General features: G+C 46.9%; 1 protein-coding gene across 1 annotated transcript; it reads left to right on the forward strand.

The window, feature by feature from the left end:
- Positions 1-1863: 1863 nt before the first annotated feature.
- On the forward strand, positions 1864-20201 carry CFAP53 (cilia and flagella associated protein 53). The gene is made up of 8 exons (XM_074532704.1): positions 1864-1998; positions 3445-3674; positions 6305-6481; positions 12048-12351; positions 15118-15336; positions 16955-17171; positions 17620-17722; positions 19618-20201. The coding sequence occupies exons 1-8, from the start codon at positions 1894-1896 to the stop codon at positions 19838-19840; spliced, it is 1578 nt and encodes a 525-aa protein (XP_074388805.1). The 5' UTR covers positions 1864-1893; the 3' UTR covers positions 19841-20201.
- The last annotated feature ends 703 nt before the right edge of the window (positions 20202-20904 follow it).

Here is a 20904-nt window from a genome sequence, read left to right on the forward strand (position 1 = left end):
CTGCCCACCCTCCCAGCCAGCAATTCCTCATTCCCAATGGGCCAAAATCTGTCCCTGCCCTCTGGCCCTGGGAGCCATTGCCTGGCTGCTGTCCCTGCCTGCCTTGTCCCCAGGGGCTGTGCAGCTCTCCTGGAGCCCCTGCAGGCCCTGGCAGGGGCTCTGAGGTGTCCCTGGAGCTTCTCTGGTGCAGCTGAACAGCCCCAGCTGTGCCAGGTTGGCTCCATAAGATAAGTCATTAACCTAAATCCTTCCCATTCCTGTGCCAGCCTGTCTTCACTGATGCCCCAGCACTGATACCCGGGGCTGCACCCTGTGGTCCCTTACGCCGTGCACGGTGGGGACGGGGCTCCTTGTGGCTCCCTTCCGACTCAGGATATGTTATGGTTCCATGATCAAAGAACACCCTTTCTTCAGAAACTTGTGCCACATTGTGCCACATGGACGGCAGGGCTGCCCACAGTGCAGTGGCAGTGCAGGAGCTGAGGAGGAGCCGGGCTGTGGCTCGGGGAGCCGCGGTGTGGTGGGTTCGGAATTACAGCGGCAGTGCTGGATCATCCTGAAGGTCTCTTCCAGCCCTGACAGTCCCCTGACCTCGGGACACCCCTCAGCGCCCCCGGCCTGCCAGGACATCCCTCAGTGCCCCCGCCATGCCGGACACCCCTCAGCTCCCCTGCCATGCTGGGACACCCCTCAGTGTCCCCGCTATGCCAGGACACCCCTCAGTGCCCCTAGCCGGCCGGGACACCCCACAGCGCCTCCTCCATGCCAGGACATCCCTCAGCGCCCCTGCCATGCCAGGACATCCCTCAGTGCCCCTGTCATGCCGGACACCCTCAGCGCCCCCGGCCTGCCAGGACATCCCTCAGTGTCCCTGCCATGCCGGACATCCCTCAGCTCCCCTTCCATGCTGGGACACCCCTCAGTGCCCCTGTCATGCCGGACACCCCTCAGCTCCCCCTCCATGCCAGGGCATCCCTCAGTGTCCCCGCCAAGCCAGGACAGCCCTCAGTGCCCCTGCCATGTCGGACATCCCCTCAGCGCTCCCGTCATGTCAGGACAACTCTCAGTGTCCCCCGGCCTGCCAGGACACCCCTCAGGGCCCCCGCCATGGCAGACACCCCTCAGCTCCCCTGCCATGCTGGGACATCCCTCAGTGCCCCTGCCATGCTGGACACCCCTCAGTGCCAGGACACCCCTCAGTGCCCTCACCACGCCAGGACAATTCCTTCAGTGCCCCCGGCCTGCCAGAACACCCCTCAGTGCCCCCGCCACGCCAGTGTCAAAAATAGGTTAGAAACTGTTGTAAAATAGTTAATTGTTAGTTGTTAATAGGCAATTGTTAAACATGTACTGTTAGTTTAGTTATTCTTTGTAAAAGGGCTTAAAAGGGTAGTTATAAGAAATACGGTACTCAACATACCGTATTACACCTAAGCAAAGTGCACCACCCTCCCAAGCTGAATGAGCCAGCCTGGACAGAACTGTAAAGGGCCAATCAAGAGCCTTAAACCTTCGTGCAAGTGAAAGGATCCCAACAGAAACCAATCCAGAGGGACAAAAAAAGTGTTCCGGTGAATGTGTGTCGCTCCACCTGGAACATCGGGTACATACATAGCTGCTCACGAAGACGGAGCGCCTGCGCTGCAGCATCCTCGACGGGAACACTCCTGCTTGACCCGCAGGCTCCCATGCTTTAGGCCTTTTTATTATAATAAATGCTAAAATCACTTTAGTACCGGGAGTGTGGTCCCGTTTTTAACGCCGGGACACCTTCAGCACCCCCGCCATGCTGAGCACCCCCGCCATGCTGGACACCCCTCAGCGCCCCCGCCGCCATGATGCCATTTCCGCCCTGCGCGCGTCCCCTCAGCAACGGCGGTGCCTCCATCCGCCATGGCGGCGCGGCCCCCGCCCCGTCCCCAGCCCCCTCACTGCTCTCACACACAGAGACGCCGGGAGTTCACCGGCTGTGGGCCGCTGCCGGGCGAAGTGGCGGTGGTGAGGGGCCACACCGGGGGCTGCTCTGCTCCGGGGAGCTGTGGGGACGTGGGGGCCGAGCCCCAGAGCGGGGCCGGCTGAAGCGGGACCCTCTGGGAGCAGCTGGGAGGGGTCCCGGAGAGCCCGGTGCTGTGTTTAAAGGTCCCAGAGAGCCCAGTGTTGTGTGAGAGCTCCCGGGGAGCCCAGTGCTGTGTTTGAAGGTCCCGGGGAGCCCAGTGCTGTGTGAGAGATCCCGGAGAGCCCGGTGCTGTGTTTGGGGGTCCCGGGGAGCCCGGTGCTGTGTGAAGGGTCCTGGGGAGCCCGGTGTTGTGTTTGAAGGTCCTGGAGAGCCCGGTGCTGTGTTTGAAGGTCCCGGGGATGCTGTGTGAGAGCTCCCGGGGAGCCCGGTGCTGTATTTGAAGGTCCCGGAGAGCCCGGTGCTGTGTTTGAAGGTCCTGGGGAACCTGGTGCTGTGTGAGGGGTCCCAGGGAGCCCGGTTCTGTGTTTGAAGGTCCTGAAGAGCCTGGTGCTGTGTGAAGGGTCCTGGGGAGCCCGGTGTTGTGTTTGGGGGTTCTGGGGAGCCTGGTGCTGTGTGAAGGGTCCTGGGGAGCCCGGTGTTGTGTTTGGGGGTCCCGGGGAGCTCGGTGTTGTGTGAGGGGTCCTGGACAGCCCAGTGCTGTGTGAGAGCCCCCAGGGAGCCTGGTGCTGTGTGAGGAGTCCTGGGGAGCCCTGTGATCTTTTTGGGGGTCCTGAGGAGCCCGGTGCTGTGTTTGGGGGTCCTGAGGAGCCTGATGCTATGGGAGTGTAGGCAGGGCTTGTCTAATTTAAGAGGAATTTCTTCACAAAGAAGACATTCAGGCCTTGGAAGGGTCTGCCCAGGGAGGTGTTGGAGTCCCTATCCTTGGAGGTGTCCAAGGAAGGATGGGATATGGCACTCAGTGCCCTGGGCTGGGTGACAAGGTGGGGACTTGATAATCTTGGAGTTCTTTTCGAGCCTCAGTGATTCTGAGATTACTCCATAATTACTGTGAACTCATCATTTGGTATTAGGTACTTGCACAGTCATGAATTCAACTGAAAAACGCGCAGACTTTTCACCCGTGAATGGTTTGGGTTGGAAGGGACCTTAAAGCTCATCCAGTGGCACCCCTGCCATGGGCAGGGACATTTCCCACTATCCCATGTTGCTCCAAGCCCCATCCAGGCTGGCCTTGGACACTTCCAGGGATCCAGGAACAGCCACAGGTTCTCTGGGAAACCTGTGTGGGTGCCTCATCACCGTCACGAAGAAGAATTTTTTTCCTACATTTAGCCTAAATTTTCCCTCTTTCACTCTGTACCCATTTCCCTTGTCCTGTCACTACAATTCCTGATGAAGTCCCTCTCTGGATTCACTGTAGGCCCCTTCACATCTTTGGAAGGGTGCTACGAGGTCTCCACGCTTTCTCCATTGCCTTTCTCTCACAGCTAGCCAAGCCCACCAAGAGAGACCTGTTCGAAGAGACGATTTTGGCCGAGAGGGCGCTGGAGGAGGAGCAGCGTGAGTATGAACGTGACCTGCGGATGCTCCGCCACTACCGCAATGTCTCCGACTGGCACAAGGGCGGCGAGGAGAAATGGATGCAGCGCGCTGCCGAGAGGAAGGTCCGGGCCACGCTGCAGCAGTACCTGAAGGAGATCGAAGTGAGGAGAGACAGGTAGCAAACAAGTAGCCAGTGCAGCGCCCCTGCTGTTTTCGGTGTGGGCTCAGAGAGCCCAGCACTCGCGACATGTGTTCAAACACAGTAACTGTGTAGCTGAGGTGGGATTTGGAGCCTCCTGTCTGCCACAGACAAGAACAGAAGTAGTGGCATAGCACTTTCATTCCCTGATTTTTAAAGAAGTTGAAGAGTACTTTGATACAGTCATGAAATGATGGAATGGTTTGGGTTGGAAGGGACCTTAAAGCTCATCTTGTTCCAAGCACCCTGGCAGGGACACCTCCTGCCAGACCAGGTTGCCCCAAGCCTTGTCCAAACTGGCCTGGCACATTTCCAAAGGTGGGGCACAGAATCATAGAGTTCCAGGGTGGATGGGCTCATCTAGTTCCATCCACCTTGTCGTGGACATTCTCTGTTTCTCTGGGTAGCAAAGTGTCAGAAATTCTCTCAGTTCAGTGTCACTGAGGGTTTTGTTGCAAACTCATCAAGCTGATGCTTAGCTCCTACAAATAACACTTTGCGGCACAGTCAGCTGAAAAAATTAAAATTTTCCAGAAGTCTTCAAAAATATTAAAGGTGAAGCACATTTCTGCCATGTAAAGAACAGAATTATGCTGTACTGATCTTTGGAAAAAATATTGTGATTTAATTTCTCAGTTACTGTTTCATGTCAAGTGACTTTGTAGCTGTGAAGGTCATCAGTTTGGTTAGAAACTGTTTGGTTAGAAACTGTCCTGGTCCAGTGTGCCTTCAGGGGAATTGCACATGGTTCCACAGAAGCACTGGGGTTAGAAGGAACCTCCTGAGATGATCTGGTCCAACCCTGGTTCTTGAGCTCTCTGTCAGACTTCTCCCACTCAACTTTTCTGCCTTTCATTTTAAGCTGTAGAGAACTTACAAAATGTTCAACATAGAGAGCTTACAAAGAAAATTCTGGTGGGCTGAAGTCTTGTTCTTCGTTCCTCAGCCCTCAGAGATCTCCTGCTCAAGAGCATTTGCAGTTAGATTTAAGACTCCCTAAAACAAAATATTAAGAAATGTAGGTTCATTGGTTGCAAAGATGATGCAATATTTACCTGGTCCTTGCACAAAGATATTTTTGTAATTGCTTAGTTTTTAGAGTTTCAAGATCCTGAGACGTTCAATTCTGGCAAATAGTTGACAAATTATTAAACTTAAAGTGAGGCTGCAGCATAAATCTTACACAGCTGACAGCAGTGAATGTGTTGCTGCTGTCACCTGGAGCAGGGTGTCCAGGAGTGTGTGTCCATTGGGTTTTGTTTGTCTCCACACATGGAGACTGAATCACCTCTGTGAGCATTGTGTCCAATATCTCACCCCACTCACAGTAAAAAGAAAAATAAATGTTTTCTTCTGTTCTTTAGAATTTCATGTGGTTTAATTTGTGGCCCCTTGTCCCACCACTGAGCACTACTGAGGAGTAGATGTCTGTCTTTCCTGCATTCCCTCCCTTCAGGAGTTTAGGTGCATTGCTAAGATCCCTCCGTGCCTTCTCTTCTCCAGGCTGGACAGTCCCTGCTGTCTCAGGAGAGAAGGAACTTTAGGAGAGATGCTCCTGTTGGGAGAGGTGCTGCAGTCCCTCAGTGTCCCTCCACTGTCACCCTCTGCCGAGGCCGTGTCCTTGCGGTGCTGCAGAGCCCGGAGCTGGAGCCAGCGCTCCGCTGGGGTCTCAGCAGTGCCGGGAGGAAGGATGCCCTCCCTGGGCCTGCTCGCAGTGCTGCTCCTCCCGCAGCCCAAGCTGCCTGTGGCTCTCTTTGCCACCAGGGTGCATCATTGGTCTGTGCTCAGCTCGTCTGCCGGGACCCCCAGGGCCCTTTCTGCTGAGACCCTGTGGTGTATTGGCTGAAATCAGTGATTTCTGGACTCTGCAGCCCCAGGTTTCTCACTGCTGGGATTAACAGAGAAGTAAATTATGATATGTTTAAAAACTGCCTATCTGACATAATTTTCTCATCGAAGATATTTCAGGATGAAGTGTTCTGCAGAGTGATGCAAAAATATCAAGAGGTCATTTGAGAGAAAATGCAATTATAGATGCATAGAGGAGGGAGGACATCAGGGAAAGGCTTTTCCCCCAGAGAGTTGTGGGGAACTGGCAGGCTCCCCAAGGCTGCCAGAGCTCCAGGAGCCTTTGGAGAGCACTGCCAGGGATGCCCAGGGTGGCATTGTTGGGGTGTCTGTAGGGCCAGGAGCTGGAATGGGTGATCCATGGGGGACCCACAGCTCAGGGTGTTCTGTGGGTCTGTGCTGAAGGATAACCATAGCACAAAATCTAATTGTTATCAGCTGGTGACAAATGTCGTCTGAGAAATAGAATAATTTGATGAATGGGGAACTGAAGTCATGAAGCAGCTTTGAAAGTGGGTTTGCAAAATCAGGAGTTTAGACTGTGCCTGGACAGGATCACTCATGTTGTGCTGTAAGATTCCCTTGATGGACACAACATGAATGATCCCTGAGTTAAAATTTGATATTCACTTCTCTGACATTTGTAAGAGGTGTTAAAAGGAGCCCAGTACCCACTTTCTGTTAATAGCAAATAGACAAAAACTTTGTCCTTCGACTGAAGGATTGATTTAGCCTTTATTCAAATGTTTTCATTACAGGCTCCGTGACTTTCTGGAGGCAGAGGAGAGCAGGCACCTTGCTGAGGTGAATGCACTTGATGAGGAAAAGGCACAGCAGAAAGAAGCAAACTTGAAGGAACAAGCAAAATTACTGAGGGAGAAGAGGGAGCAAGAAAGACTACGAGTCGTGGCTGAAAAACGAGAGCAACAGTTCAGGTATTGCCATAAAAATATCTTATAAAAGAGCATTTGCCCAAAGTAAATATATAGGGACATTTTAAAAAGAAGGTGGCGATAATAAACGGAGGAAGGAAAGATGAAAGTGGTTGAAACAGTAAGACAGAAAAAGTCATAGTAGTTAATTTGTACAAGTGTACTGTGTCCTCCTTGTTGCACATGAGCATCCCTGCATTTCCACCTGCCAAGTCAACCCTTTTTGTAATTCCTGTTCCAGCTTTATACTGTTGGAGTGAACAGGCTGCAGGGAAGGTTAATTTGGCCTAAATCAAGCTTACTAAGATAACATGTCAGTAAAGATTCTTGAAATGTAAGATTGTCCAAACAGACAGTGTTTTTTATTTATTGCATACTTTTCAAGAGTAGCAGCTGCTGCTAAGGGTTTAATGCAGCCTGAAGTTCTGTGCCAAGACTTCCTGACTGAAAGCAGTAACTTGCAGGTACTTACTAGGACCTGAGGCTTTGGCATGAAGTCTGCCTTGTCCCATTCTTGTAAATCTGGTTTTCCGAGGGAGGGATGAAAGAAATAATAATAATGTTATTTAACTGTGATTATTGGAAGTGTCTTTCCCAGTCTCCCACGGTACTGTGAAATCTACAACACCTGCTTCTCAGTGTGCCCAGGATGGGGATAAAAATCAACATAGGCTCTTACTTGTGCATAACCACTAATTAACTAATTCCACAGGTAAATATTTGTTAAAATGTGGGGTTTATTGACTTAGACAGGTGTTAGAACTTCACATGGTGGTTTGAAAATGTGGCCCTTGCCTTTTGCAACTTCTGGTTTGTTCTCTATCTATCACATAAAGTGGTCGAAACTCACTTTTAAAATAGTCAGGAGGGGGTGCTGCTGGAATGCATTTTATTTTGTACTTGTAGCTTGTTTTACACACCAGGGAGATGTTACCTAAAGGTAGGTAAGTCTCAGTAGTGGTAACTTTATATTCACTGGGAATCTGCATTCCTGTTCTATTCAAAACTTCACCAAAATCAGGACAGTTACAGGAACCTAAAGTCAGTCCCAAACAGGCTTATCCTGCTCTGTCAGCTGGGCTGCACCCCAGCCTCTACTGACTTTAATTAGGTTCTCATTGATCAGAGTGGGAATTTAGCACATATGCAGATTCCTGTTCAGATGTCTAATTTTAGATATTTTAATTGCAAACTGAATCACGCCACTGAACTCCATCATCTGGTGACACATAGTTGAACTTCCATGCTGTAGTTGCCTGTCCTAATGTCTCAGGTCCTTTGTCCTCCTCGTGTAGCCCTGTTGATCTATGGCTCACTCAGTCTCATGGGAATATTTCATCTTATATTGTCCTTTTACCTTTCCCACTCTGCTCTGGGATCTAAGCCATATTCACTCCACACAGTATCCTGTTAAAATTGTTGTTGAAACTTTATTGTGGTGTTCTGCTGGCTGCCTGTTTCAGAGGATTTAGAGGCAGTGAAACCATCTCTCCTCACAGCTGTTGTGGGTGGCAGTCTTGGTGTATCTGCATCTATTTGTCTTGTTTAAGGAGTCCCAGGTATGCTTTTTTTTAGCTGTTAGATGTTACTCTTCCTCCTAAACCATCCTGGTCCAGGCAGAGGTCAGGGAGCAGGATTTGCTGCTCAGGAGACCAACACTTACTGAAAATCCACAAGCAGGAGTCTGTAATTGTGTCATAGCCTGTCCTCTGGAGCAATGGCCTCCAGTCCTCTGACTGCACCCCTCTGGATGTAAAAGCTTTTAACATTCACCCCAATATGTTTATTTATCAACTACATAAATATGTAATAATATACTGTACTGATATATCGTGTACATTATAAAACATATGCACAAATAGAAATTAAAAAGGATGAGGTAAAGATTAAATAAATGCCATTTTTTACTTTTTAATGTTATTTATCAGTGATATAATACATATTTTCTTCCTGCACACCTGCCCCCCTTTGGAGATGATTACTCCAGGGCACACCCAGGAGTCCTGGAAAGTAGCAGGTGGATACACACATGATTTTCTGTTTCTCTTTGCCTGTGGATTTTCAACTCTTTTGAATATCTTTCTGAAACCTGATACAGACTAATTTGTATTTCCTTTAACTCCAAGCAAGGTGCTCCAGGCATGGATTCTCAAACCTTGAGGTATAGGAGCACCTACCCTGTCAGACATTATTCCAGAGCATTTTTTATTTTTTATGGTTGGTTGCCATGGCCTGAGGGTACAGGTGTAGCAGCTTCTCAGTAGTAATATCAACCAGGAGGAGTCCTTTGTCACAAGGTGACAGAGGGGACAAGGCTTGGACCATGGGAATCCTGCTGGAATTCATTTTCAGGGAGGGCTACACCTTGTTTGAGAAGAGACTCAGCCCGTGCTAGCCTGAGGGCATGTTCATCATTGGTAACTTAAAAGAAAACTGCAATGTCTTAAAATTTGCATAAAACACAGATCACATCCTCTTTCTTGTGGTAACATCAGAAGCATCCATATGGGGTAGGATGTTATCCCAGCAACATTGTGCTGCAGCCATAAAATGAATGAATAACTGGGGAGGTTCTGTCTTTGGGAAGTAGCCACATCCAGGCACAGTTTTAATGTTAAGAAGCTTAGGATAGCAAAGTGAGGAAGAAAACCTGCCATCTGGGGGAGCAGATGTTTATGGGTTGGTGTAAAAGCTGCTTTGAGGGAATTATTTTGATGAAATCAAGCAATTACAGGGTTATTTTATATTAAAATTCTAACAATGCTGAACATAATTAACTTCTACTCCCCCGTGGGAATTCAATAAATATCAGATTAGTTTATAATCACAGAAAAGAATAACTAGTTCTTTATTCCTTCACTGCTGAGAGAACCTTGAACCATTGTGTTAATACAGTGATTGATAATTGTAAGATGTAGAATCTTAATTATAGCAAGATTTAGAGTCTTAATAATAGCATGTTTCCCTCACAACATTTGAGAAATATGTTTTTCATGGAGACTAATTAGTGCTGTGGTCTTTCATCACCACTAACTCCCGCCCAGGAGATGAAAGATGGATTCCAGTGGTGAAATGTAAGAAAACCATCAATGACGTAGTACGTTTGATGACCTGCTGGGAGCAGGGGTGCTCCTTGAAATGTGCCATGGCTGATCCCTGTGCTGCTCTCTGCTATTATTGCCGGGTTAAACAGTGGTCAGGAGGTTCCGGTCTTGTCCAAGAGGTAAAACAACCATCCCTTTTCACCAGTCTGCACTGGCACTGACCTACAGCATCTCATCATGGAATGGTTTGGATTGGAAGGGGCCTTCAAAGTCATCTTTGTTGTGGGCAGGGACAGCTCCCACTGTCCCAGGCTGCTCCCAGCCCCATCCAGCCTGGCCTGGGACACTGCCAGGGATCCAGGGGCAGCCACAGCTGCTCTGGGCACCCTGGGCCAGGGCCTGCCCACCCTCCCAGCCAGCAATTCCTCATTCCCAATGGGCCAAAATCTGTCCCTGCCCTCTGGCCCTGGGAGCCATTGCCTGGGTGCTGTCCCTGCCTGCCTTGTCCCCAGGGGCTGTGCAGCTCTCCTGGAGCCCCTGCAGGCCCTGGCAGGGGCTCTCAGGTGTCCCTGGAGCTTCTCTGGTGCAGCTGAGCAGCCCCAGCTGTGCCAGGCTGGCTCCAGAGCAGAGGGGCTCCAGCCCTGGCAGCATCTCCGTGGCCTCCTCTGCACTGGCTGCAGCAGCTCCAGCTCCTTGTGCTGCTGGAGCCAGGGCTGGGGCAGCTCTGCAGGTGGGCTCTCACCTGAGCCCAGGGGCACAGGGGCAGGATCCCCCTGCCCTGCTGCCCACGCTGGGGCTCACCCAGGGCAGGGGGTTCAGGCTGGGCAGGTTCAACAAAGAGCAAGCAGAATGGAAATGTTTTCACAGCAGTGCTGCCCCTTTTGCTGTTTGTGTCAGTGCCCTTCACCTTTCAGCATAGCCTCCGTGGCACTGGGTGCTTTAGCCAAGAGGATGAACAGAGAGATTTCCTTGTCCCCAGGGAAATGTGAGGCAGCGACTGTTGAATGGCAGCAGGGAGAAAATGTGGTGAGACCTCTGCTCTGAAAGTTAAATAATTACCCTGATATGGAGATTGGTAATAGCATTGAGGTAATTGCCTGATGAATATTTAACATTTTTTTTACACAGGATAGTCAGCTAAAGCTTGTGTAGTGTCATAGTATTTCGCATTGCGCAGGTAACTGCTGCTGCTGTCAAGTTGTTCATGATTCAGGCTGTGATATCTTCCGTGAATTCCTAAACACCTTTGCAATAATCTGCATAGATAGTTTCATTCAGCATGAAATTGTGAGATATCTTTTCACTTCGCAGCATTCACATGTGTCTGTCACACATCCTCAGACTTGTACATCCTTCACACTTGCTGGTCTTCACCTTTGTCTGCCAGTTTCACATTCTGACTTAATGAAAATCTATATCCTGTTTATAAAACAGAATTAAAGTGCCTGCAGATTGTTCAATTTAAATAATGTTTGATGGCTTGTGTTGATCTCAACAGTGCTTTGTTTGCAAAAGTAAAAGCAGGATCTGCAATTAGAGTAGTGTTCTTCAACTGAAGATAAATTACCTCTTTATATGCAACTCAGTTGCAGAGAGTAAATGAGAATTGAAAGCTGCATTACTTGTTTGACTTTCTACCTTCTCCAGGCTTTTATTGTGACTTGTCTGAATTATCCCATAGAACTTGACTTTAAAAATTAATAAATTTCTAGTGGTTCCTGCTCAACCATGTAACCCACATTTCCACGGTCACAGTATTTTCTGAATATGAATGAGCTTTCAGGTGACTTACCAACCTATTCTGTCTTTGTTTGAATAGAGACCAACGTACATGTTTGAATAAGTGTAGCAGGCATATGTTTTATATGTTAATAAAAGGTACAGATGCACACAACCCCCCATGTCCCAGCTATATGTGGAGTACACATTGTGTATGCAATGTGTGGATGCATTGTGTGTTCATTTACACTCACAGAATATCCCAAGCTGGAAGGGACCCCCAAGGATCATCCAGCCCAGCTCCTGCCCTGCACAGACCCCCAACAATCCCACCCTGGGCATCCCTGGCAGCGCTGCCCAAAGGCTCCTGGAGCTCTGGCAGCCTCGGGGCTGTGCCCATCCCTGGGGAGCCTGGGCAGTGCCAGCACCCTCTGGGGAAGAGCCTTTCCCTGAGATCCAAACTAACCCTCCCCTGGCACAGCTCCAGGCATTCTCTCTAGGTTCTGTCCCTGTCACAGGGAGCAGAGATCACTGCTGCCTCTTCCCTTCCCCTTGTGAAGAAGTTGATTCAGGCCTTTTTTACAAATTCAAATCCTTCAGCTCATTAATGTCAAAACCTCCATCAAATCAGGCTCTCTGTGGTTCCTTAGGTTCCACAAAAATCAATGTCAGACCAGGGGTATAATTGGTGTCTGGAGTTGCTGTATTTTGAGCAGTGATGAGCTGAGAGCTTCATTCACCACACACCTCCAAACCTGCTTATTGTTTTGAGACTTTTTAAAAGAAACTTTTACGTTGCCTTCCAGAAACCGATGTCACGAGTATCGCGAACACTGTAAAAAACTGAGCGAGAAGGAGCTGGTTGACTGCCAGCTGGCCCAGCAGGCTCTGAAGGAGATGCTGAAAGAGGAAGAGAAGATGCAGGAGCGGGAGCTGGAAGAGATTTGTGAGAAGGAACTGCTGGCCAAGGACCAGGAAGCGGAGCTGAGGGCGCAGGAGGCGGCAGCGCGGACCCGGGAGATGGTGGATGTGCTGGATGCCCAGGTGGCCGTGCATGCTGCTCGCAGGGAGGAGAAGAAGCAGGAGATCAGACAGGAGGCTGAAAGGATGGTAATTTCCACAGTGTTCTGCACTCAGGCTTGGGCAGAAGGCCCTTCTAATGATAGGCTTACTAGACATTTAAACTAATCCATACCTTATTTGTGTCTTTACTGATACCATTAGTATCTGAGCCTGTGCTGTTGAACTAAGCCTCTTTTCAGAGCTGTGGCAAAGGCATTCCCGTTTACAGAGGGAAATACTTCTTTTGAAACTCAGCATTCTAAAGGGTTTTGGCACTCAGTCTCTCAGAGGTGTTGTGGGAAATGGAAACATTTTAAAGCTTTTGCCAAATACCTTTGTTGCTTTTTGATTTCCAGTTTCCTGGAGGAAAGCGGGGAATCTTGTTTCCCAGCTGAAATATTTATTTTATATATATTTTTAAAGCAAATTAGCAAGCAGCACTTAAGCTCTCTTACCTGTTAGACCTGCCTGCTGTTGAGCTCACATCACAGGAGGCATTTGGCTACCTTGGCCCAACTGCTCAGCCAGTACCTTCTATTTTCCTCATCCTTATCCATCTCTCCTGCTGTAGTTTTGCTGGCTTTAGTGTGGCTTGCTAGTTCAGTATTCTATGTTGACTTTGACTTATGGGAGGCTATTTAGCTCAGACTCAATCTTCATTTTGCAGCTGTTTACATATAGAGGCTGAATGATCTCTCATGATACTCTGTTAGACACTGGAAGCTGGTGCTGGCATCATATATGCTTCCCCATTTTATAAAAATGAGACAATAATGAATCTAAAGCTCAGAAAATGCTGGCTGTGAAAATATTCCAAGCTAGACTAATGTTTTGCTTATTTAAAAACATGTAGAACAGAATTATTTTCTTGTAACAACTTCTAAGGCACTGCCAAACCTCCCAGGCAAAGAATGCTGTTCCTTAACTGGCCTTTTCAGAAAAGCACTATTAGAATAGAAGGCTCTGCATCTTCCCCTGGAGACAGCAGCCTGGGGCTCTGTCAAGGAGATACATTTCTAGTGAAGTGGTTGAGTCTCTGAAAAAAAAGAGCTTTCTTTGAAGGAGAGTTCCTGTATGGAAAATGCAATGTAATCCATTCTCAGCAGAGTGGCAGATGGTCTCATTACAAGTTTTTCATTGCAGGCTGGTAGCCCCTAATGACCAGGAGTTTCATCTGGGTGAATGGGCAGCTAAGTGTGCATAAAGGTTTCTCCTGGTTGTTGCAATGAAAATAGAATATTTAGTGAAGGAAAACTTGCACCTTTGGCAGGGTAGACCACATGTGTGCACCAGGATATCTCACAAGTGGATGACAAAGCAGGGACAGCAATTTTTGCTTTAGCTACATCACCTACATTAGCTGCCTTCCTTCTTTGTCCTATTTGTGCCTTAAAGGATTGTGATTTCTTGGAAAGTGATTGACTCCATGTTATCCTAACTGTAGTGTCAAGAGTTTCTGCCGTAGCATTTGGTCCTGGCTTGCAGAAGGGTGGTTGGTAACCACTTCTTTGCACATCTGTGACATTGTGTTCCTCCAGTGAACAAACTTTCATGGATCCCATCCTTGGCTGCTCTCACACAGCTTCACCCATGTCAGAATTCATCCAAAGACAGGTGCCAACTTGCACAGCTGACTGCTAACTATTTCTGCTTCCTTTCCACCTTTGCTGTTCAAAGCTTTTTGGATTTCTAATGCTATTCCTCAAATTATATATATATATTGAGTTTCAAAGCTGTTTCACCAGCTTCTGAAAGTGAATTTGACAGTTCAGGCAGTTACAAAGTCAGCTTTGGCTCTGAAATACTGCAAGAACCCGTGGGTGCTTTATGTCCAGAATAAAAAGGGATTTTTGTTAGGGAGTGCAGCTTCTGCTTCCCTATGGAAAGATTAGACATGCTGTTTATGACAAATCTGCTAAGACATTTTTAAAGACTCATTCACATTACAAAAGAGACATTTAATTTAAAAACAGGTTAACAAAAAAGTGTGTGCCTTAGAGACAGCTGAAGCATGATTTCTGAGGTAATACAGTGCTAATGATGGTCACACACTGTGTTATGACTATATTTCTGTGCAGTTGTGCTTATACACTTATTCAGTTGTCCAAAAATTATGCTTATGAATTACTTAATGATGCTACTTTTGAAAATTTTTTGTGGCTAAATAATCTTGAATACACAAATACTTATTTGATCTCAAATATGCATTTCTGATTTGTCATTGTTTCTTTTTTTAAGAACTTAGTTTCACTGTACGTTTTTTCAATATAAGGTGGAATATAAAGTTCTTTCCAATACGAAGTGGGATGGTTTGAAACCATGAAAATTCAGTAAGTGCCCATCAGAACACAAAGATACAATCACTGACTTTTAGCAGCCTTATGACTGGTAGAGATGCAGTGCTCTGAACACCCAACACAGGCAGAGGACACAGAATATCTACAGAAAAAGCAGGAACACATGGCCCTGTTATTTGTCAGTGCTTATGGATGTGTATGAACACTTGGATATAGATCAAATGTGCTGCAATGATACTGATTTCCCTAAAGAGATTACTCTGTCTGAAACATTTGTAAAGTACCAGGCACAATCCCGTTTTTATATTGAATTGCTTGTGATGGTTACTGATAAAAATCCTGAATTCTAGTGAAAGATGTGCTAAAATGTTCAGGCTTTACCACGTCTAGTGGATGACACTAATTGTGTGTTGCCAGCAAGGCTTTTCTCTTCAATGTTGCAATAAACCAACTTTAGACAGCACTTAATTTGAAGTTACACAGCAATTTTACAAGCTGGCTACTTTTATCCATGTAGGAAAAAGAGCTGCACCAGTTCAGGAAAGAAAATGAAGACCTTGAGAGGAAGAAGCTATATCAGCAGAAGAAGTGCAGGGAGATGTTGCTCAAAGCAGTGCAGGACAGGCAGAAGCATCTTGCTGCAGAAAAACAAATTCAACTTGCTGAAGAGAAAGCGGCCTTGGAAAATGATTTGGAGGACACAGATAAGGAATATGAGAAGATCAGAAATAAAAAAGTAAGGTGTTTCATGGTGAGCTTGTGGGGCAATACCTCGTGTAGACCAGCTCTGTGGCCCTGTGAGCTGCTCAGGGTAACAGAGAGCAGACACAAGCCCTTCTCCCTGAATGAGATAATTCTTTTCTTGAGCAGCCTGCTGCCTCTCCTCCTGCCAGCACCCTGCAGCTCTGCAGAAGCCCATTAGCTGTAAAAACCACAGCACTTTAAAGCCTGCTTTGCAATCAGCAAGGCTGCCAGGCTGGATAAATGAAGTGGGGGCTCTGGGGAAATCCTGGAATTTTGTCCCTGCATGCTGATTTCATTGTGTAAATCACCTGAGCTTTATCATCCTTACACTGCACGGACATAATAGAGGCTGGAAAACTATTTTTTGTTTCATGGACCTGATGTAGCAAGTATTTGTAACTGCAGAAGAAAGGAAATATTTAACTTATTGTAATTAATGAATACTAAAAAAAATTACATTTTTTAGAAACATTATGTAGATAGATGCAAACTCTCATGTTTTATTTCTTGGGGATGCCATGAATCAGTGGATGTGTCTGTCATTTCCTGAAGTTAAAACAAGTAGATTGTCCAACTTTAGCATGCAAACAAGTCTAGGGTATTTAGGACACAGGTGAGAGGTGGTTAGGAGCTCCTGTAGGTTAGGAGCCTTGTATCAACTCAGTGTTAGACTTTGCTGCAGAATTACAGGAGGTAATATATGTTATATTATATTACATTATTATATTTAATGCAAGTGATACTGGAGTAGCCTGGTTTGCTGTGGAAAGTCTGTAAAAGGGGTGTGTTGTAGGCAGCTGAGCTGCTGTGGGTAAAGGGATCACTCTGTGTTTGCCCGGTAGAGGATTCTGAGCAGTTCTTTGCTGTGGCAGGTTCTGGAATGGTCTCTGGGCTCCCAGGTCCCACAGTGGCTGTGAACTGTCCGGTTTATCTCGGCTGTTTGAGGGGCCTGGAAAGGCCCGGGGTGGCCTTGGGGCAGCCCGCGTATCGAAGGACGAGAAGAGGCTTCAGTTCTTCTTTCGGTTTTTATGTTTATTAATTGTTTATCTAAAAGATGTTCTTTTCAGCCGAACAGAGCTCTGCTCAGCAGTCAGCCATGAGCACACTGTCTGCCCTCCGGGGCAGCCACGTATCTTTATACCCATTGTTACGTGTACAATATTTATCATTTTTCCCCAATACCATTTATTCTTATAACTCGGTGCACTTTCAGTAATAACCAATCCGAAAGTGCCACCATCACCAAAGAAGATGGAGGAGAAGAAGAAGAAGGAGGACAGGACACACCCCAATTCCTCCATCTTACTTCTCTAAACCCCCCTGTACATAAATCCTAAACCCTGTGTCTCACCCTCTAATTAACTAATCCCTTCGCCATTCACCCCGGTGAAGCCCTCATCCTTGTCGTCTCCTGTGTAGGACCAAAGTGCAGCCACCAGACACTTCTGGCAACATTCCAGGACTCCCGAGCCCCCCAAGGTGGTCTCGGTGGCCCGGCACCTCAGGACTGAGATCCTGAGATCCGACAGTGAACCACCACTTTTCTTCAGGGTTTGAAAGGCTTTTTTGAACTAATGTACTCAGATCTGCAAACGTCTGTGTGTTTGCAGCAAACGCTGTTGAAGGAGCAACTTTCTTACCTGGATTATCTGGCCGAACAGCTGAGGAAGGAGAAGGAGCAAGAAAGAGAGGATGAGCAGATCTTCAAGGAAGAGAGGGATAAGATTTGGGCCGAGAGGGTTGAGAAACAGAAGCGAGAGAGGGAAGCTCGGTTTGTCACGCTGAGAGATGTCCTGATCGCAAGGCAGGCGCAGATGGAGGAGAAGTGTAAGTGGTTGAACTCACATCTGGGCAGAGGCAGCTCAACACCCTGCTGCTGGGAACAGCATTGCCCCAGCACACACTGTGTGACAGAGTGGACAGCAGTGTGACCCTCCCCGAGCCTGTTCCCAAAATGCTCTCCCACAGGCATTCCTTGCACTAATTCCCCATTGCCATCACCACAGCAAAGCCTGGTAAAGTGAGGATTGCATGGGCAAACGGTCATTGCTATTAATCATATTATTATGAAGCCCTGAATGTGAGATCTATCCAGGTCTGAGTGGATGAAAAATAAATAAGCTGGGAATACACCTGCTGTTGTTTGTGTGGCACTTCAGAAACAACAAAACTCAAACCTATTATTTAAGCTACTTAGCCCAAATGCAGTCTCACTGGCCCTTCAAGCTCAGCAGAGCTGTTACCTTCTAAAAGGATTTCTGGTTTTGTTTTCCAGTGCAGAAAAAAGAAGAGAGGAAAATAGAGATTGCTGAAGAAAAGAAGGCAATGGCTGAAGCAGTCAGAAAATTTGAATGTGAGGAGGAAGAAGAACGTAAAAGGTACTTTTCTTCTATGTCATCAGGTCATTTCTTTGCAGACCAATCTTTTAAATTTGTGAGAGAGCTGATTATTGTTTTCTGATAACTCTAGAGCACTGGGTGGACTTCTTTCTATTTAGAGAAGGTTTTTCACCATGTACCTTATCAGTTCCAAACTGCCCAAGAGCAGACTTGTGATGCTGCAGCTGGTATTAAGTCATTAATTCTGACCTCAGAAGATAGTGGTACATATCCTTGTGTTGGTGTTTTTAATCATCGTGTGACTTACATCAATCATATTTCCTAAGCACATCCCCTCACACTGTGAGCTGTTGTTACAAGTGACTGGGGAGGAGGGTTAATGAAAGGTTTGTTTGTTCCTGCCCCAGGAGAGCAAGTGTGTCCGGGCTTATTGCTAAACCCCACCCACAGACATCCCTTGAACGATCCTGTGTCAGCCACCAAAACACCAAAACACCCGGCTGCAGCGCCAAACCCCGGCTGCACAGGGCTCTGCCTAGTGCCTCGGGATGGGCAGAGCCTTACACGCAGTAGCTGGAATGTTCCTCTGGGTGTCATGCAAAGCCTTGGGCAAAGGGCTTTGTCTCGCTCACTTCCCTTTTGTACTCCTGCCCTTTCTCCTCTCTTGTCCGTGGGACACAAGTGGCTCCTTCCGGAGCCGGTGTCTGTTGTGTTCTCTGTATTGGGAACAATCTCCTGGCTGTGGCAGAAGTGTCACCCTTGTGAAGGAAACACGCTGGGGTCCAGCTGGGATGTGCTCCCCTTAGCAGAGACGGCACTCAGCAGTGTCAGGAAGGGTTTGTGGCTCAGCTCTGTTGAGTTAGTGCACAAGTGCTGACTACTCTGCTGGCATTCAGGTGTCTGACTCCTGCTCCAGAAGGGCCTGAGCACGTAAGGCTTCCTCTGCTTCTCCAGAGGGGACTGAAAGCAGCACAAATGACACTTGGCACTGAAAGCTGCCAAATGCCAGCATATCAGAAAACTGGATTTGAAGAGGGATGAAATTTTATTGTATCTCGATTCAGGATGTCATTAATGGTTTTTTACATTTTTATATCCAAATAGATATGTTGGTGTATGTATACACACACACACATATATCCGTACGTAAAATATTAACAAATCCAAAGGGGAAAGTTGCTGGGACTGTCAGTGCACAGAACAGAGCAAATTGAGGGACTCTACCCTGGATTGGGATAGACATAATTTTCTGAAGTTGTAGTTTAATGTGCTGTTCTGGGTGTGGCCTTTCTTTAGTATACAGAAGAAAACCAAGATATGTTCTGAGCCTGCTAGCAACTAGGGTCTTTAATGTCTGTCTACTGAGGGATGTAAAGTTATTTTACAGGGTATTTACACTTCCTTTCTGTTCAGCTTTGGTGTGTGTGCCTTGTCCCATAATTTTTGATGAGAGCTGTGTTATACTCCATCTGCACTTGCAACGGACCCCAGGAATCACACAAGTCCTGAGGTGCAGTGGAAGATTGATTTCTCCTGACAGGCACTTGCAGCAGTGTCAGTGCAGCAGGGAGTTGATCTCGGCAGGAGGGTGAGGATGGGTGTCAGCAGCAGCATGAGCCCAAGCCAGGGATGGACTGAGACCCAGCACCCCCATCCTCTATTCTCTCACCATGGCATGCTGATTGCAGGGAGTTGTTCTTTCCCTCTTTCTGATAAAACACCAGTTTTACAGTCTGCTTTTTAGGACACAACAGAGTGCAGTTAACTCTCTGCAGGACATAAGGTTAGCACGCAGCGTTCGGTTATTTACTGCTAAAAGGAGCTTTGAATGGTTCTTTGGTCTAAGCTCAAATGCTAGCAGATTACATAATAATAATAATGTTTATCCTTTTTACCCACACTGCTTAAATAACCTATTCATTTGGCATTTCCAGAAAAGCACAGAAGGCCAAAGAGTACAGAGACCAGCTCACAACTCAAATTGCCTATCAACAGTTGCTCCAAAAAGCTGAAGAAGAGAAGAGGAAGAAAGAAGAAGAATCAAATATGGAAGCAGAGAGACAGTACGAAGAACAGATAAGGTTCATTCAGTCAATGACCTACAAGTTTGAAGTAAAACCCCCCACTGCAGAAAAGGCACTAAGGCCTGCCTCTTAAGGGCATCTCTTACTTTGGTATTTTAGCTCACTCAGTTGCCTTTTAAAACATTTTCTTAGGATGCTTATGCCTGACTTGAGTTGGGAGAACCCTCTCCACTGTGATACTCAAAACATTTAATTGGAAATTACAAGAAACATAGTATTTTAAAGTTTATTTTTCCCCCATGGATTTTTGTTTTTACAAATCTGATCCAATCCAAAGTGCTTGACATTTTAATTCAAGAATACTGTCTGCCCTCTACAATATAATAGTGTATTATTGTGACATGAACAAAGCACTGGTATTCTTTTTAATCTGCAAAAAGAAAAAATGTAGAAAACTTTCAGTGAACCTTTATTAAAATGCCTTTCAAACTGAAAACATTTGCAAAAGTATCTTTTTTGTATTTAGATACCAAGTATAAAGCTCTGAATGTATTTTACTGTGGGGTGAACATTAAAAAGCTGATATTATTTTCCAAGATTTTGGTATCTGTGGAATACTGGATCCCAAGCCTGTGAGTCCTCTGCTTGGGCAGAATTAAGTCTGCAGGGCTGAAGTTAGAGGTGTCTCGTAAAGAGGTTTATTCTCTGTAATTTTCTCTACAATGACACCTCTGCCTCTCTGGGCTTCCTTGGATCACCACACTGGACACATGGGATGGGGGCAGGAGCACACCATAATCCAGACAGCAGCACAGGAGCTGGCTGGATGTCCCCAGGGAGGCACTGGTGGCAGTGGGAGCAGGGATGTGGAAGGGGCCAGCAGCAGGCCTGTTAGCTAAAGGAACGAGGAGGAAGAAGAAGAATAAGAAGCTGATAAGGAGCTTTCTCCAAGGCCCTAACCAAGGAGATTGAGAGAAGGAAGATAAGAGCATTCTGCAGCTGGATGAAGCGTTTTTAGAAAGTTAGGTGGAGTCAGAGTAACTTTTCACCAATGGCATGGTATTGAATTATTGTGGCCAATAGTTAAGGTAGAAGAAGGGTAAACAACTGGAAAGTGTATAAAAGATCAGCCATTTTCATTCATAAACTGTTGCCAAGTGTTACCAACTGAGACTGCCTGTGGTCTCTGCTTTATGT

This window comes from Zonotrichia albicollis, chromosome Z (assembly GCF_047830755.1).
Source record: "Zonotrichia albicollis isolate bZonAlb1 chromosome Z, bZonAlb1.hap1, whole genome shotgun sequence".
NCBI classification, from domain to species: domain Eukaryota; kingdom Metazoa; phylum Chordata; class Aves; order Passeriformes; family Passerellidae; genus Zonotrichia; species Zonotrichia albicollis.

Coding starts and splice junctions, on each gene's coding strand:
- CFAP53 (XM_074532704.1), top strand. CDS start 1,894: ATGGCGGCGCGGCCCCCGCCCCGTCCCCAGCCCCCTCACTGCTCTCAC. Junction 15,337..16,954: donor AGAAGATCAGAAATAAAAAA/GTAAGGTGTTTC, acceptor GTGTGTTTGCAG/CAAACGCTGTTGAAGGAGCA. Junction 17,723..19,617: donor GAGGAAGAAGAACGTAAAAG/GTACTTTTCTTC, acceptor TGGCATTTCCAG/AAAAGCACAGAAGGCCAAAG.